Source organism: Xenopus laevis, chromosome 2L, assembly GCF_017654675.1.
Source record: "Xenopus laevis strain J_2021 chromosome 2L, Xenopus_laevis_v10.1, whole genome shotgun sequence".
Lineage (NCBI taxonomy): Eukaryota > Metazoa > Chordata > Amphibia > Anura > Pipidae > Xenopus > Xenopus laevis.
In genome coordinates, this window is record NC_054373.1 from 61,076,715 (window position 1) to 61,093,868 (window position 17,154).

Genomic DNA, 17,154 nt, shown 5'->3' on the forward strand with positions numbered 1-17,154 from the left:
AAGTGGCCAATTGCAAGTTGCGCTTCTGTTTGACTCTCCTCTGAAGAGTGACAGCATAAGATCCTCAAAGCAACTCTCAAAAGACCTGAAAACAAAGATTGTTCAGTATCATGGTTTAGGGGAGGCTACAAAAAGCTATCTCAAAAGTTTAAACGGTCAGTTTCAATTGTAATGAATGTAATCAGGAAATGGGAGGCCACAGGCACAGTTGCTGTAAAACCCAGGTCTAGCAGGCCAAGAAAAATACAGGAGCAGTACATGCGGAGGATTGTGAAAATGGTTACAGACAACCCAAAGATCACCTCCATAGACCTGCAAGAACATCTTGCTGCAGATGGTGTATCTGTATATCGTTCTACAATTCAGGGCATTTTTGCACAAAACATCTGTATGGCAGGGTGAAAGAAGCCCTTTCTGCACTCACAACACAAACAGAGTTGCTTATTGTATGCAGAAGCTCATTTAGACAAGCCACAGTCATTTTGGACTGATCTGTCAAATTTGGTGGAGAATCCATCATGCTGTGGGGTTCTGTGGCTAGTTCAGTGACTGGGGCCCTTGTTAAAGTCGAGGGTCGAATGAATTCAACCCAATATCAACAAATTCTTCAGGATATTGTTCAAGCATCAGTCACAAAGTTAAAATTATACAGGGGTTGGATATTCCAACAAGACAATGACCCTAAACACACTTGGAAATCTACAAAGGCATTTATGCAGAGGGAGAAGTACAATATTCTGGAATGGCCGTCACAGTCCCCCAACTTGAATATCATCGAAAATGTATGGGATGATTTGAAGCAGGCTGTCCATGGTTGGCAGCCATCAAATTTAACTGAACTGGAGAGATTTGTATGAACGAATGGTCAAAAATACCACCATCCAGAATCCAGACACTCATCAAAGGCTATAGGTGTCGTCTAGAGGGTGTTACATTTGCAAAAGGAGGCTCAACTAAATATTGATGTAATATCTCTGTTAAGTTGCCCAAATTTATGCACAAAGATACTTATTTCTGTATAAATAGTAGTGTAGTCTTTTCATATAAAGGTGAAATCCATTTTAGAGATTTGACCATTTAAAGAATAAAAATGATCAAAGACTGAGGAGATTAGGCCTTACGATAGTACCACACCTAGGTGGTTCTTTATTGGGTCTAGCACAACTACACCGTTGTCTCCTTGCTGAAAACCATTATCTATTACTCACCCCCCCCCCCAAAAGCAGAGGGATTGTCAAATGGCCAAAGCAGAAACATCATGAGAAAAAAATAATGCAAGTATAATACATTAGAAGGACTCCTATATTTAAAGGCATCCACTCCAACTCCGAACTGCAGCAGAACAGTGTGATTCATGCTCAAACCAAATGGACAGATCCTTAGAACATATTTTGTTATACACCTCAATTTCCGGTAAGTCCCTGGAGATGTTTTGGTGTTGCAATGATACAATTTAAATAATGCTCCTCACAACTCTGTTAACAAGATTTAATGTACATTTATTCTTAACACGGGAACATAGAGTATAAAGATTTCATACTGAATAAATGATATATTCATTAAGCAAAAATAAAAATAAAACAAAAAAAGGAATAGGCTGAAATTTACATTTTTTGGAGCTACAAATATGCAGAAATCGCTGGAAAAAAATTCTCAATTTGTCTGGGGAACTGAAACAAAACAAAAAACAAGAACGAAAAAAAACTCACACCTTGATCGGTAATGGGGAAAAAAACCTTCTAAAAGTTGATAGGATTGCTGGATATACAAAGGTGAGGAAGTGGAGAGTGTTCTCTGTAGGCAAACAGTCCATACAGGTCCCTCCCTCCATATACCTGGAGAAAGGGAGTTTTTAATAGGCTGAACCGTATCCCCCATATTCTACAGATGAATGGGGAAAGAGCTTGTGTTTGGGAAGGAAGTGGGTTGAGGTTGGATACAAGAGGTGTGCCTTTAATGTACATCATCATATATATACAGACATCGCAGCTTGCAACCTACAAGCTAAAGGTTAAAACCAGTTATAAGAGGCGATCTCCGATTATTACAATCTAAGTTTAAGAGGTAAGGGTGTTGCTTCACATGAAACTTTGGGGGAAAGCGACTTTTCTGTGTCTGTCTCCTCCGGAAAACTAAAAGCGATCCATGTCGCTCTCTGTTTAAAAACCTACATCATGTCTCTGAGGTTGTGGGGTTTTTCCAGCTCCGGTCGGATTCTGCAGGGTTTCTCAGCACAGTTAAAAAGGTAAAGTCTTAAGGTTTTTTTTTTCAGTTTTCTTCTCTTTAAAGATTAAGGGCACACAATTTCTAGTCTAAAGATTGCAAGTGAGGAAGGAAATCCTGCAAATTATTTTATGGTGACTTGGGTATGGGGGGGGGTGCATTCTCCCTATTTGATGGTTCAGAAGTCTGTGTCTCCTTAAAAAGATGAGCCAACCCCTTGGCTGAAGGCTTAGGAGAAAGGGCAGTAAAGAGGAGGGGGAGAAGTTAAGTACAGTGGAGCCCCTTTCCACCCCCAGTAAAAAAAAAAAAAATTATATATATATATAATAATAATAATAATTCACTGAAATACAGTAGCTTTGGTTAACACCAAAACACAGAGAGGAGGAAGGAGGGCGGGGAAAGGTCCACAATGGTGGCCAATTCTCCTCTCTGGGGCAGACAGTGGATTGAGACGTAGTTTTTTGCATAAATAAAAAGGTGGGGAGAAGAGAAGGGGTGGTGTCAACAGGATTCCGTTCTACGGTGGTGGGAGACAAAGTATTCTGGGAAGGTGTCTCCCTGCAGCCGTCATGACTGGCCAATCAAGAAGAGAACATCACAGATTACCTGTGACACAGAGCAGTTCATGAGTGGAGAGACAGAGATGTCCAGCAAGCGAGACTCATACAGGGTGAATTCTGGGTGGTTCTCCTCAACTTTTGCAAATGCCAGCAGGGCACGTGATGCCCGCCGCATCATGTCTGTGCTGGTAGGCTCAAATGATGCAGAGGAACCATGCAGGTGGGCAGCCTGACTCTGCTGAAACTGGGTGGCAGCCAGACTGTCCTCTAAAAAGCCCAGAAGGTTTCCAATACTGCCTTTCTGGAGGGCAATAGCCCTTGCTGCTAAAGTGTCACCTTGAGCCAGATTGGCTAAAAGCACAACTGCCATTTCCCTGCACACATGGTTTTTTCTGTCACTTAAGAACCGTATCAAGGTCCCGTACAACTTTTCCAATCGACTGAAGGGTGGTGTGGCCAGTATGAGGTCCACGTTGCTGTCCTGGATACTTAACTTGCTAAGGGCTTCGAGCACCAGTCTCTGGGGGGACAGCACCGCATTGGGGCCCAGTGTTACAAAGGGGTCCTGTGCCTCAGCTGAAGGACACACCGCCCAGTGTAGGAGGCCATCCAGAATAGGCAGACATATGCTTTCGGGATAGGGAGAAAGATCCAGCTGCCCTGAGATGTTTGCAAGTGTAACCAAGGTATTCTCACGCAACATCTCTAGGCAGTCCCACCACCACTCTGCCTTGTTACAGCTTACTCCCTGATCCCTCTCTTCCTCTTTCTCATAAGTGAGTGGTGCTTGCTTGCGTTCTGGATGCTTATGGTGGAGTAGCACCAATTTTCCCAGTAGCAACAACAGCCCAGGGTGTTTGGACATTTCCAAGTCATTGCCTGGCACAAAAGACAAGCTACGCAAGATATTAGATATGCACACACAACGCCTGGACAGAGCATCCTGCCAGTCCTCCAGTGTGCACAATGGGGTTTCATCTTTGCTGTGAGGCTCATCCTCTAATATTTTTATACCATGCCTGTTTCTTGGTGGAGGGCTCCGACCTAATGAAAATTCACAATCTTCTCCAGTGGTTTCACCAATCTTCTGTGATAATGAGCTTGGCTGGGCACACAGAACATCATCAATGGTAGGAGTTGTGTCCTCTGCTGCTAGAATCGTTTGCTCCCGGGAGCGGCGTTTAACTGGGGACCGCCTGCGTGAAGGGGGTTCAGGACGTTTTTCAAAATGTGTCTGGATGTGTTCAGTGGTGTCCCCCCCTCCAATTCGCCAGTGAAATAGGCCACTTTCAAATTCTTGTAAGCGGCCCAACTGATGAGAGCAGTCTAACACAAAGGGATCTTCCTTTGGAACCACTTTTATAGGGAGCCTGTCAAACTTGCTGCTTTGTTGTTGAGCATCCTCAGTACCAGAAAATGGAGTATTATAAGCCTTTCTCTCCTCTCGGCCCTCTTCATCCTCACTTTGGGGGTCACTATCTGTCACAGACTTCCGATCATCCCCATCACCTAATTCAGTATCATCTGAGAGAAGGCTTGAAGAATCAGATGGGAAAGGTTGAAGCAATGTTTTTTGAGCATGTTCTCCAACTTCATACTCTCTGAGGATCCCAAAGATTTCAATCAGGCACCGTCTGAAATATTCCACTAACAGCTCTAATAATCCAGGGAGCTATTTAGGAAGAGAGAGGGGGGGGGAGAAAGTTGTAAACATTAAGTGTGAATTGACAAAAAGCAAGGTTAAAAAATATCCAGCACAACAGAAAAAAAAAAAAAAGAGTAACCTATTAAATCCATCTTTTCCAGGGAAGAAATCCAGGCAAGGACTGCTTTTAATTCCCCATTGTGTTTATATTGTTCTTTACTACACAAAAGTCATGTAATTAGTCTAAATAGCTAGTTTAAGTTAAGCATTAAAGGTATACATAGCCTGTGCCCTAGCATGCAACATTTTTAGAAATGCAGAACAGGGGGTTATGTAGGAACAAGGACACGTTTCCTAGCATAAAAAAAGTAGTCACTGGTGAAATGCAATAAACATAATTATAGCTGTTGCTTACTGGCTTGCTATAGGGTTACAGCCATGTTAGGGTCCATTATGCATGAATATATGTCAAAAACTAAGTTGTTGTTTGTTACTGGGCCATTCATCCAATCTAAGCGTCGTCCCCCCCCCCCCCAAAAAAAAAAACAGGACCACGGCCCAAGGCAAAATAGCAAGTTTCATGCAGAGGTATTCTTACTTGACTGAGGTTGAAAGTCATGATGCTGTTGTCATCATAAAGCAGAATGTTAATGGTGTCCAGAGCCCAGGTGCTTTCAGCCAGGAGACCAGACTTTAATGACATCATCACACGCCAAGCTTCAGGAGTCCCTAAAACCAAGGAGTAAATTGTGAAGTAGTTGAATGCCAATTTTACAATACACATACAATAAGTGCCATATGTAGAGCATCTGTGTTCTAGCATAATGTTTAACTTACATTGTCCTAAGGAACTTTTACACCTTGTGTTAAAGTTCATACTATCAAAAAGGGTCATAGATCAAAAAGATTATTTTTACCTATATCCTTGGCTGTAAGCCTTCGTCTTGGCTTGAGAATAGGCTGTGTGGCTTCTACGGACCCTGGAGGAAAAGTAATGTCCCTGCGGATAAGTGGTGGCTGAGTCGGTGCGGGCACAATGTGAGAGGCAGGCACAGGTGGTCCAGCCTTCTGCATCTTTAAGAATGGAGACTTACTGGGTGAAGTATGGGCTTCCAAGGGCCGAGGAGTTGCTGGACTAGGAACCTGAGGCAAATGGTTGGGCATGCTGGGAGAGGCTTGATACCCAGACTGTGGGGGCGCTCGTGTCATAGGGGGTCCAGGAGCAGGCACATAAGGTGGCTGCTGCCTGTTAACATGAGGTTGCCACTGACCTTCATGACTGAGCCTCTGATCTGAGTGCAGCAGGTCTTCCCCACGTGGGGGGACAGAATGGTAGCCTTGCCCCTGTGTGTTAGCTGGAGGGGGTCCAGGCCTGCCTTGGTAGTTATAGCTCATATCATTTCTGCCTTGCCACATGGCTCCTTGTTGGTTCCCCTCCCCTGAGTTGCTCATTACACTTGATGGTAGAGGTGATTGGGAGTTACTCCCAGGCGCAGCAGACACTCTTTCACGCCCAAATTGGAAAGGAAATTGGTTCTGCCCACTGGCAACTGGGCGACGTTCAGATCCCTGGGCATAGCTGCCTCCATACTGCCCATAAGGGTCCTGTGGCTGCTGAGTGTTTGTGGCTGCAGGAGGCTGTCCAGGGGGTGGTGGTACTCCAGACGCTGGGGGCTGCTGTTGCGGAGGTGGAGGCTGGGGTTGCTGTTGGTTCTGCCCAGCTTGCCCTCCACTGAATGGGCCACCATACATTTCACCTTCATGACGCTTTGAAGGTGGTCCATAACTACCATCCATGGGCCTTTTGTAGTTCTATGGAAGTTAATGAAGTGCAAACAATTAACGAACACTTTGTTGCAAAAAAAAAGGAGAAAAAGGGAGACATGGATGCAAAATGGAAGGAAAAGCAGAAACAAAAATTAAAACTCCTTTAGTGCTATAGTATGAAACATGACTGAGCTCCTGTGATTATTGCAAAGATGCGAAATACAAAGTAAAATAAGCAAACAGAAGAATGCAGATTATGAGCAGAGGAAAGACATAAAATGCTTATGCAGTGAGGCAATGGAAGGGAACAACAATAGTATAGGTTAAACCACACAAATAATAGAACAAATAAGTTACCTTATAAGCAGTTTCTCATTTAGCAGACATAAGATAATTAAAATAAGGTCCACACTATCAAGGTGACATTCATTTTAGTCACTTTCATGCTAGCAATAAAATGTATATATTCATAGACTGTAAGATGGAAGAGTCATAGTATACCTATCCAGAGATTGTGGTCATTACTCACCTGTTGCTGGTACAGAGGATTCTGTTGGCTAGGATAGGGGCTGCCTGCAGCTGTGCCCTGTGTGGGATACTGGTTCCCATAGGAGTCATGCCTGGAAAGAACATATTTCAGTTAACTCAAAAACAATCTCCATTGCCAGAGAGCATATCCCACCACTAAGAGCATTTCGCTTTACCATCTTACCTCTGCTGTGGATAGCGTCCAGGAGAGTACATGCCACTGTCTGCATTGGAAGGCATCATATTTTGCGGATTCCCTCCACTTCCCATTCCTCCTTCTGGACCTAGACCAGGCTCACCCCTGAAATTTAACATCGATGAAATACAAAATGTTTTGTTTTTTCTTTTTTTTTACAAAAAGGGACTGTAAAAACCTCTTCATTATATTATATAACATTACTACAATTATATTGCTTTACAAAATGTTGGAACTCACCTCACTCTGTCATAACCACCGTAAGGGTAGTGCTGACGTTGTCCAAGGTTGGGCATAGCAGGACCTGTACCACGACTATAAGGATCCCCCATTGTCCCACTTGGACCTTGTCCTGAGGGCATGAAAGGATCTGCTCCTTAAGAGAGAAGGGACATCACACTTATACCAACTGCATCAATAAATAACAGTGAAAGAAAACACAACAGGACCCAAACAAGAACGCTGACAGAATTACTTTACCACACCAACCTTTTCTCATGTTCCCATAAGGATCCTTGCCTGTCTCATAAGGCATTCTGCCCATCATGTCTGCCTGGTACCCAGGATTTGGGGTCATGGAATTTCTTTTCTGGTAGGATGGATCTGAACCATCATATGTCTCCTGAAGACCCACAGAGTTATTTCTGCAGAAAGCAAGACAGACATTCACATAAATGGGCAAAAAGAAAAGAGCGAAGAAAATTCGTAGGTGGCAATAGTAAAGCAGATTGTGTAAAGTTAAAAAAAAAATGTATAGACAGAATAGGGAAAAACCCCTGGCTTTCTAATTCAAAACATGATCTTTTCTCAAAAAGGCAACACAATATACAAAGAACACGAAGTCAATTAAAGCGGGACGAGACCCCTGAACGTTTATTTCATCAAATGTAATGTTTCGGGGAATGGCCCTGAAATGTTACATTTGACCTAATAAATGTGCACGAGTCTCATCCCGATATAATTGCCTTCACGTGCTTGGTATATTGCGTTGCCAAACAAATAGAAGAAGTGCCAACCTCTCTAACCAGCAACAGGCATTCTTTCATGAGAGACTGGGAGAAAGAGGATATTGGTTGTTTCAAGCTCTTCTCAAAAAGATCAGTGGCAGCTGTCACAGTTACCTACCTCATACCAGGCATAGGTGGCATATGGCTATGTGGAGTTGATGCTGGCGTTGGGGGTTTAAGGTCTCCTCCTTCAGCCATTGAACTGCTTGTAGACTGAGGGGTCTGTGGCCCCTGCATAGAGCCAGAGCCAGCTGCAGAATTTAAAAAATAAATATAAATCAGTTTGACAGGCTTAGATTACCACAACCTACACATTTTATCCATAAAGCGGACAAGGAATTTATATAGTATTATGGAAGGCATCAAATTTCGCTGAAAAGCATACACCTGACAAAAAAAATCCAGTTTTTTTTTATTTTGTGTTGGCCACCTTTGTCACTATTACTTTGTACAAACAGAACAGAATTAACAAAGGAGAAGCAAAATGCAAATCAACCAAAAATGTCTAAGGTAGATTAATTTTTGTTAATCTATTGGTGATGGCACCTTTACCATCAGAAAAATGCTAAATAAAACATTTGAATAAAGTGTAAGATGCAGTAGCACTCAATGTGTGAGAGGCATATGCACATATTGCATGTCATGCAAATATATCTTCCATAGCAATAGTATTTTGTCAAGAAAACTCCTCTTTCAACACTATACCACCTACACCAGGAGGGAACTCACATGTATGGGAATGCTTAATTTTGCATTAAAAAAAAAAATTGAGCTGGAAGTGTTTTCAGTTCCTAAAAGCATACAGTTACCATACCATTACATATTATACAGCCAGTCTCACTTTAATACCTGCTCTTATCATGGTATTTGTGAGCTTTGTACAAAGTAAAGATATGCAACAATAAACCATTGCATGCCTACCCGGTGACGGGGGCTGGATCTTGGCTTGTTTCTTGGATTCAGCAGAGGCAAAGATATCTGGTGGTGGATCTTCTCCTCTCTCAATTTTGCACTCAAAGGCATACAGACACTGTATGTACTGCTTTTTCAGTGAGCTTGCAGCACTGCTTGAAGTGCCCACATTCAGGTTTGTTGACAGCTCTCGCCACTTCTTGTTTTTGTTTACCTGGAGGGTATTATCCAATATATAAATGAAAACAGTAAAGTTGGGTCAAGACAGAAGCATCTCACACAAACAGGCAACAAACTTACCTGGGTGAGCCCTCCGATATCCTTGACAGACACATAGAGGCGGTACAAATCAAGAGGCTTTCTGCCCACTGCTGGTAGGTTGGTCATGCCCATGGCCTTCTCTTCTGTGAAGGACAGGTAACGATCTACCCACATCTTCCTGTCAGGCTCTGCTCCCAGCTCATACAGCTTTGTAATCTTTTCATTTGTAGTCGTGGAGGAGCTGGACTTCTGCATTGCAATAAACAAATGCTTAAAGACATACCCCCCAAAATACGAAAAGTTCAAATAAGTACATATTCACTTTTGCAAATGACAGGGAAAATAAAATCTGTATGCAAAAAATAATCAAGAGGGGATGAGCTACCAAAATTATTCAGTTGCCACAGCCATGTTAGATAAATAGCAGTAAAATTAATATTCATTCTAGTTGCAGGGTGCAAACAAGTATATTACACTTGGAAAATTGGGGATTTTTCAGATTTAAATAAAACATGGCTATTGTTAGAACCATAAGCTCAGACAATGCAAGCTTTCTACTAAAACATAACCATTTGGTAATGTTTCACTGGAGGGTGTGGAAAGGTTCACACAAGTAAATAAGGCATTGCAATACAATTTGATTTTGCAAGTTTTAGTCTTTTACTGAAAGCTGTAGAGGGAATACTTTATATTTTACATGTTGAACATGAACTGGAAAGTCAAATTTTCTTTGTTACAGCGGCCCCCACACGTCTCATGTTAAAATAGAAACGTTAAATCTATAAATCTCTTTGTACCTTAGATTTGGTCTCTGATTTTGGTGTCCCATCTGCCTTGTTGTTCATTTTTGGGGTTGGTGTCAACTTGACATCAGGAAGCCCCATTAGATCTGGACTGCCAGCCATGCCTGAAGCAGATGAACCGGTTAAATATATAAGGTTAAATATATTAACATCAGATCAGTTTTGTCCAACCAACACTGAATCGCATTCTTTTTTTGCAATAAAGAATTGTTTCCATATTTCTGAAAGTATAGAAGTGCTGTCAAGAGGAACATGACCACAAAAGGAGCACATGCATACCTACTATCCAATCAAATGTCATATCAACCTTTCTATAACTTCCCCATACCTGAGTTGTTAACCATGTTGCCACTCATGTAGGGATTTCCCTGTGTGTTCATTATAGCAGCCATGCTATTCATGCCTTGACCATAAGGTGTGCCAGATCCCATCATTCCACCCTGGTTCATGTTTGGGTATCCTGGAGACCTATGGGAAAAGAGTAACAATTTAGCAAATTTCTGCATAAGTATAGCTCTGGAAAATCAAAAAAAACCCCACAAACATAACCATTTATTTTATCACAAATCATTTTTTTATAGCAAAAATACCAAAAAGTAAAACTTGGCCAAGAAACAGCCCTGCCTTGCTCACCTGCTCTGTAAGGAGTTGGGGGTGGCATGCATACCAGCAGCTTCTTGTGCTTTGCGGTTCATGCCTGCAGGAGGTGGGCACATCCCAGAGCCCACCTGTGGCGGCATACTGCCCATGTTAGGCCCATATGGACGGCTGCCCATGCCAGAGTGACCTATGCGCCCTGCGTACTGAGGCATTCCTCCCTGCCCGTGCATCTGCCCACCTGCAACAAGTGGGGCCATTCCTCCTGCAGAGTATCCAGCGTTGGGTATAGTATTATAGTTAGGCTGCCGTGGATAACCACCTACACAGAATACACAAGATGTTTTAATAATTTTGAAAGAAAAGTCCTTAAATGGGATCTCAAGGCAAAAATAGAAAATCACATTTTTACTTTCTTTAATAATAATAATAATAATAAAAAAAAAGAAACCTATTCATATCTGCAGCAGTCAGAGCAAGTAAATGAAGGCAGGATTTCACTATATACAGTCTGGCATCCATCCATACATAACCAGCAGTTAGGCAGGTAAAAAAAAAGTTAAAAACTTGATGGATGTGTGGCTTTTTTCAACCTAACTTACTATGTTACAGTCAGGTTTCCAATAAAACTGTACAGATTTTTTAATTGAAGTATATTGGGGATAGGTTTTTTTTCAGTTAAAGGAAAACTACACTCCCAAAATGAACATTTAAGCAACAGATAGTTCATATCATATTTAGTGGCATATTAAAGAATCTTGCCAAACTGGAATATATATTTAAGTAAATATTGCCCTTTTACATCTCTTGCCTTGAGCCACCATTTCGTGATGGTCTGTGTGCTGTCTCAGAGATCACCTGACTCTACAACTACTACAACTAACTGTAACAGGAAGAAGTGTGGAAGCAAAAGATAGAACTCTGTCTGTTAATTGGCTCATGTGACCTAACATGTATGGTTTGTTGGTATGTTTGTGAGTACAGTGAATCCTACGATCCCAGGGGGCGGCCCTTATTTTTTAAAATGGCAATTTTCTATTTATGATTACCCAATGGCACATACTACTAGAAAAGTATATGGCTTATTTACATGAAGCAGGATTTTACATATGAGCTGTTTTATGCAATATCTTTTTATAGAGACCTACATTGTTTGGGGGGTATAGTTTTCCTTTAAAGGGGTTGTTCACCTTTAAATTAACTTTTAGTATGATGTGGAGAGTGATATTCTGAGACAATTTGTAATCGGTTTTCATTTATTATTTTTTAAGGTTTTTGAGCTATTTAGCTTTATATTCAGCAGCTCTTCCAATTTGCATAGTAAGCATTCTAGCAGTTAGGTACGAAATTACCCTAGCAACCATGCACTGATTTGAATAAGAGGCTGGAATATGAATAGGGGAGGCCTGAATAGAAAGAGGAGGAATAAAAAGTAGCAATAACAATACATTTGTAGTCTTACAGAGCATTTGTTTTTTTAGATGGGGTCAGCGACGCCCATTTGAAAGCTGCAAAGAGTCAGAAGAAAAAGGCAAATAACTATAAAAAATAGATAAAGACCAATTAAAAAGTTACTTAAAATTGGTCATTCTATTACATACCAAAAACTACCTTAAAGGTGAGCCACCCCTTTAAAGTAAAAATGGGATTTTATTTTGGCCTTTACATCCTTTTTAATGTTTCCAACTCCAGCTGCAGGGACAAAGATCGTGCAGCCAGAATTAAACAGATATACTGGGATTCTATCTGGAGGATTTTGTTTGCTGCAGCCACTGGTTCCGGAGAGTTGGAGAAAGTTTGTATTTCTCACTATAAAATCCACATTACATTACATCACAACAGAGGATCCAGTGCAGTCTGCATATTCTGATTATCTATCAGTCTTGCTGTATCAGCTTCTATGGAAGATATTATTTGACTAGTGCCGATTTGATAATTCATGATTATCCTTAAGCTTAGCAGCCCAGACCACACTGAGCATGTGCACTACGGATATCTAGTATAGGTAAATCTAAAAACAACTGGACTTGCTGAGTAATCAATGAAGACGTTTCACTACTCATCCGAGCAGCTTCTTCAGTTCAACTGACTGGTGTGGGAAGTTCTCGGCATATAAACTCTTCCACTAATCCAATCACAATGGCACATTGTAACTCTTCAAAGAGGTGACATCTGAAGAAATTCACAGAGGTGTAGATTCTGTGTAGTTACCATGACCTGGATGAATGAAAATCTTCATAGTCATATGAGCACTACGGAGCACATTGAATGGAGGGTTAAATGATCAACACTTATGAAATTTCTATCTATTGTAGTAGTTAAAGATTGGTTGTTTGGAAAGTGAAATGTAACCACACCACAGTCCACTCTGTGTTTTTGATTAAGTGTATTTTTATGGACATGGTCCAGCACTATGGACAAGGGCTGTTTGTAGTGAATCTTTGTTATAGGGCAGCGTATTTTTAATCTATTTCCAATAAAGGTTACATTTTAACACACAGTGTGTGTTCTTGGTGTTTTGTGGCTGCTTCATTGGCAACATATAGTTAATATAGGTATGGGTATATAGAATTTTAATTAAAAGTAGGGAGGGGTGTGTGTAGGGATGCTGGGTTTTCATTTGGAGGGGTTGAACTTGATGGACTTTGTCTTTTTTCAACCCAATTTAACTATGTAACTATGTAACTATGTAACATTGTATGCTGCTCTAAAGTACCTCAGTTGCTATTGGTTGTTACCTTTTCACAACTCCCAACAAAACTGGCTCAAGCAATTGCTTCATTTGATGAACTAAAAATAAAACTATTATACATGGGCACACCCAGTGAAGGCAACAATCAAATACCCAGAATTTGAGTTCAGTGTGAAAATAAAACTGTTTAAATAGATGGCTAAAGAATATGCAAAAACATTTAATACCACACATCATTTACAATATAATATACTACTGTGCTGTAAGTAAACGTACTTCATTACAAATATAATTAGTTCACATGAAAAATAATGACTAAGAAAGGTACAAAACAAAGTTCATATAGCAAATTTTAATTCAAGTGCTCACAGTGTCTGTAAAATGGCATAAAACAGCTTTAGTGCATATACTTACAGAACAATGTGACAACTATATTTGCTACACTGGTTACCCAGACATCCATTCCAAAGCCTCACTAATGACAGCAACAATCAGATAATAAGATGCGTATTTTGCATTTATTTGCCTAGTTGGTGCATCCTAAATTCTAGGCTATACCCTTCCCCTTTATATCAATGATATCATGGCCATGACCAAAACCGGAAGTTAGTAACGCATTTAGATTATGATTCCTATGCTACATTTTTCCAGTAGGATACTGAAAATGCAACAGGTTATTGGATCAATAATTTTTTTGGCGCTTCTCTTTTAGGTGCTCTACTAATTTTCATTTTGACTATGAAACTGCTGCTTGGAATACCTAGTCACCAGAAAGCAGTTGACATTTTAAGTCTGTGAGAAATAGGAAAAAAATGTGGGGAGAGAAAAAAACAAAACATGGATGACTGCACAAGTGGAGACCATATAATAAAACAGACTGGCAAAGAATTACTGGTAAATTGATTTTTGTGGAAGACCTTAAAGGAGAACTAAACATGGATATAGCTAAAAATGACATTTTATATACCAAACTTTTTAGAGCAGCCTCAAGTTTCAGCTTCTCAATGGCAGCAATGATCCAGGACTTCAAACTTGTCACAGTGTCTGAGAAACTCACATACTCAGTCGGCTCTAAGCAGCTGTTGAGAAGTTAAGCTTAGGGGTCGTTGTAAATTATCAGATTTTATTTTTGAGTTTTCATAATAAACACAACAATTACAAGTTATACAAACTTAGGGAAGAAAGAAGGAGTAAAGAAAAGAGAAATTCTCAAGGGCCATAAGAGGTGGGGTTGAGTGGCTTACTCATCTATGTTTGAGTACCTGTATTACACATTGCTATCTTTGTGCTGCTACCCAGGTACCCCACACTACATCAAACTTTGTAGGGCAGGCTCTGGCTACATGTTAGTTTCTGTTTAGGAAGATAATCATTGATAAGCTTTTTTCTTTTTTTGCCATAATACATCTCAGATATCAGTCTTGTGTACGAGTCCATGGTGGAGTCCTTTGTGACACCCAGAAGGCAGATCAGGGGGGGAGTATGCATCAGACAGGTTAAGTTCTGCTGCCATGTGTTGTATAACCTCATTCCAGAACTGCTGTATTGTGCACTCGCAGAACAAGTGAAAGAATGTCCTAACTGAAGTTCTGCATTTCAGGCAGGAATCAAGATGCTGTGGGGTACAGTTATGCCCTATTTCTTTAGTTAGGCTTTAGTTCTCCTTTAAAGTTCAAAAAACATATACACTAGCCAACTCTACATATACTAGTAGGAGCTACTGAGCCGCAAAATACTAACCTTGAGGTCCATACTGTCCTCCCTGAGGACCGTAGCTACCCATGGAATTTTGTTGATAGGGCCCCAACCCAGAATGCATTTGTGCCGCAGTTGACTGGCGGGGGGAAAGTGCTGGACCAGGCTGAGGGGATCCGTATTGAGGTATCTGTGCATTCCTCTGCATGTATCCTGTTGCAGGACAACAAAATGGTTATAAATGCAGCGTTAACTCAGTTCAGTCCTTTGTTTCTTTCATAGACCTTCACAAACCTCGCTCCTGCCCAAGGCTAGCCTGGTTCATTGTAGGGTGGATCAGGCCATCTGACTGCCCACTAGGGGGCCGCGGAGGCATCTGAGTTCCTGAAGAGACAAAATAAATTTAATAGTAAAGTTATATGTACAACTCCATAACAAAATTTATAACCGGACTATTTATATTGTGACCCCCTGCTTAATCTTGGACATTCTTCAACTCACCGGGAACAGCAGTTGGAGAGAGGGGTCCAGAGCGAGATGGTGCCACACTTGCTGGGGAACCTACAGGAGAAGGGGATGGACCCCTAATGCCAGGGAGGTGTGGGGAAGTGTGAGGTGAGAAAGGAGACTGGGCAGGATTGCTCTGTTCGCCTTGGCTGCTGGAGATTCCAGATGTGCTGACTCCTGGACTCAGTGCGCCTTCTGCACCCATTGGGAGATCATCAATGGAACCAGAAAGATCCTTAAAAAAAAATACAAACCAATGTTTCTCTTTTCGGACTTGCATTTAGTAAACAGATCCCAAACCATGAATTTAAGTCCTTAGTCAAGCTCAATCCTAATTACAGATACAAGTATAACTGGTGGAAAGTTGGAAACATTGTGCACTGGGCAATGTCTAAAGCAACATTTCCTTCCTAGGACCATTCTGAAGTTGATTTTTAAATTATTAGTTCAGCAGCTCTGAAGTTTGAGAATATATTTGGTTTCATATGTAAATTAAAATATTGTAAATATAAGTTCATTGTAAATTTGCAACAGGAATGAAATTCACAGAAGGACTTACAGGTAGACTAGAAGGCCGTGGCTGCATTCCCATACTCAAGTCATCCTGGCCTTTGCTGGAGCCCAGAGAAGGTGTGGATGATGCTTGTGATGTGAAGGAATCCTGAGAGAGCTCCTGAGAGAAACATTAAATGCACTTCAAGTAATAGAAATGTCTGGAGCACAAATACAAGAAGTGGAAGGCAGTGCTCAACCACAAGAAATGATAATGCTGTTCTAGAGCTAATCTTCTTTTACCTGTGGTGGAGGAAACCGCTGTTGAGAGTATGTTCCCGATTGTTGTGCTCCTGTTGAGGGATACGATGAAACCTGCTGCTGTGTAGAGGTGTACTGGGCAGTTTGTTGGGAATATGGTGACTGGCTCTGTGAGCTGGTGGGGGCACCCTGCTGCTGTGTGTATGGTGAAGGGGACGGGGACTGCTGTTGTGTAAATGTGGGCTGACCCGATTGAGTAGGGGGAGGCTGAGACGATGGAGCTTGTTGCTGCGAATACGACTGAGGACCTGATTGCTGCTGAGAATACTGGGTTTGTGGGGGAGTTGTTTGTTGTTGCTGTGGAGGGTGGAGGCTCTGCTGGTTGTAGTAAGGAGACTGGCTCTGTTGAGAGTAGGACCCAGGAGCTTGCTGAGTATATGGAGACATCTGTGGGGAAAACAGGAGCAGGAAATGATAGCTTAACAAGAATAATAGCATTTATCTCTTTAAAAGGATTTCGTCATGGTCTACTTTCCATTTCTAAATTACACTGTTTTACACTGCAAATAATTTACTCTACCATTTAAAATGTTATTCTTGAACCAACAAAAGGAGATTCTGTGTACTAACTGTTAAATCTCTTTGGGGGGACACAGGAACAGTGGGGTATAGCTGGTACCACTAGGAGGCAGGACATAATCAAAAAAGAAAGGAGTATTGGCTCCTCTGCTGGCTAAACCCCCCAGTGGGTGGAGCCCAGCTCAGTTAGTACCAAAGAGGAACAGGAGAAACCGTAACTATAAAAATATACCTTTCAAACAGGAAAAAACTTCCAGATAAGAGAACGGTCGGTCCTAGCCAGACCATGTCTGATGAGAGCATGAGGGCCTCCGTCCAGGGAGGGAAGTCATGTGTTCCCCAAGCAACTGGAGACAAAGATTTAACGGGGAGTACACAAAATCTCCTTTTCTTCATTTGTCTGCTTGGGGACACAGGAATAGTTGG

The 17,154-nt window shown here is 41.4% G+C and overlaps 1 protein-coding gene across 1 annotated transcript in view; it reads right to left on the reverse strand.

Moving 5' to 3' along the window:
* Positions 1-1,478: 1,478 nt before the first annotated feature.
* LOC108707477 (AT-rich interactive domain-containing protein 1A) overlaps positions 1,479-17,154 on the reverse strand; it is a 36,921-nt gene continuing 21,245 nt past the window's right edge. The window contains exons 3-20 of the mRNA XM_018245481.2: positions 16,192-16,596; positions 15,956-16,069; positions 15,391-15,631; positions 15,184-15,273; positions 14,935-15,102; positions 10,539-10,824; positions 10,234-10,373; positions 9,900-10,009; positions 9,142-9,351; positions 8,851-9,055; positions 8,048-8,180; positions 7,412-7,566; positions 7,163-7,298; positions 6,911-7,027; positions 6,728-6,818; positions 5,349-6,243; positions 5,030-5,160; positions 1,479-4,458 (exon numbers count right to left, since the gene is read on the reverse strand). Coding sequence (XP_018100970.2) covers positions 2,794-4,458; positions 5,030-5,160; positions 5,349-6,243; positions 6,728-6,818; positions 6,911-7,027; positions 7,163-7,298; positions 7,412-7,566; positions 8,048-8,180; positions 8,851-9,055; positions 9,142-9,351; positions 9,900-10,009; positions 10,234-10,373; positions 10,539-10,824; positions 14,935-15,102; positions 15,184-15,273; positions 15,391-15,631; positions 15,956-16,069; positions 16,192-16,596 — 5,292 coding nt within the window. The 3' untranslated portion in view covers positions 1,479-2,793. The remainder of the gene's footprint in view (positions 4,459-5,029; positions 5,161-5,348; positions 6,244-6,727; positions 6,819-6,910; positions 7,028-7,162; positions 7,299-7,411; positions 7,567-8,047; positions 8,181-8,850; positions 9,056-9,141; positions 9,352-9,899; positions 10,010-10,233; positions 10,374-10,538; positions 10,825-14,934; positions 15,103-15,183; positions 15,274-15,390; positions 15,632-15,955; positions 16,070-16,191; positions 16,597-17,154) is intronic.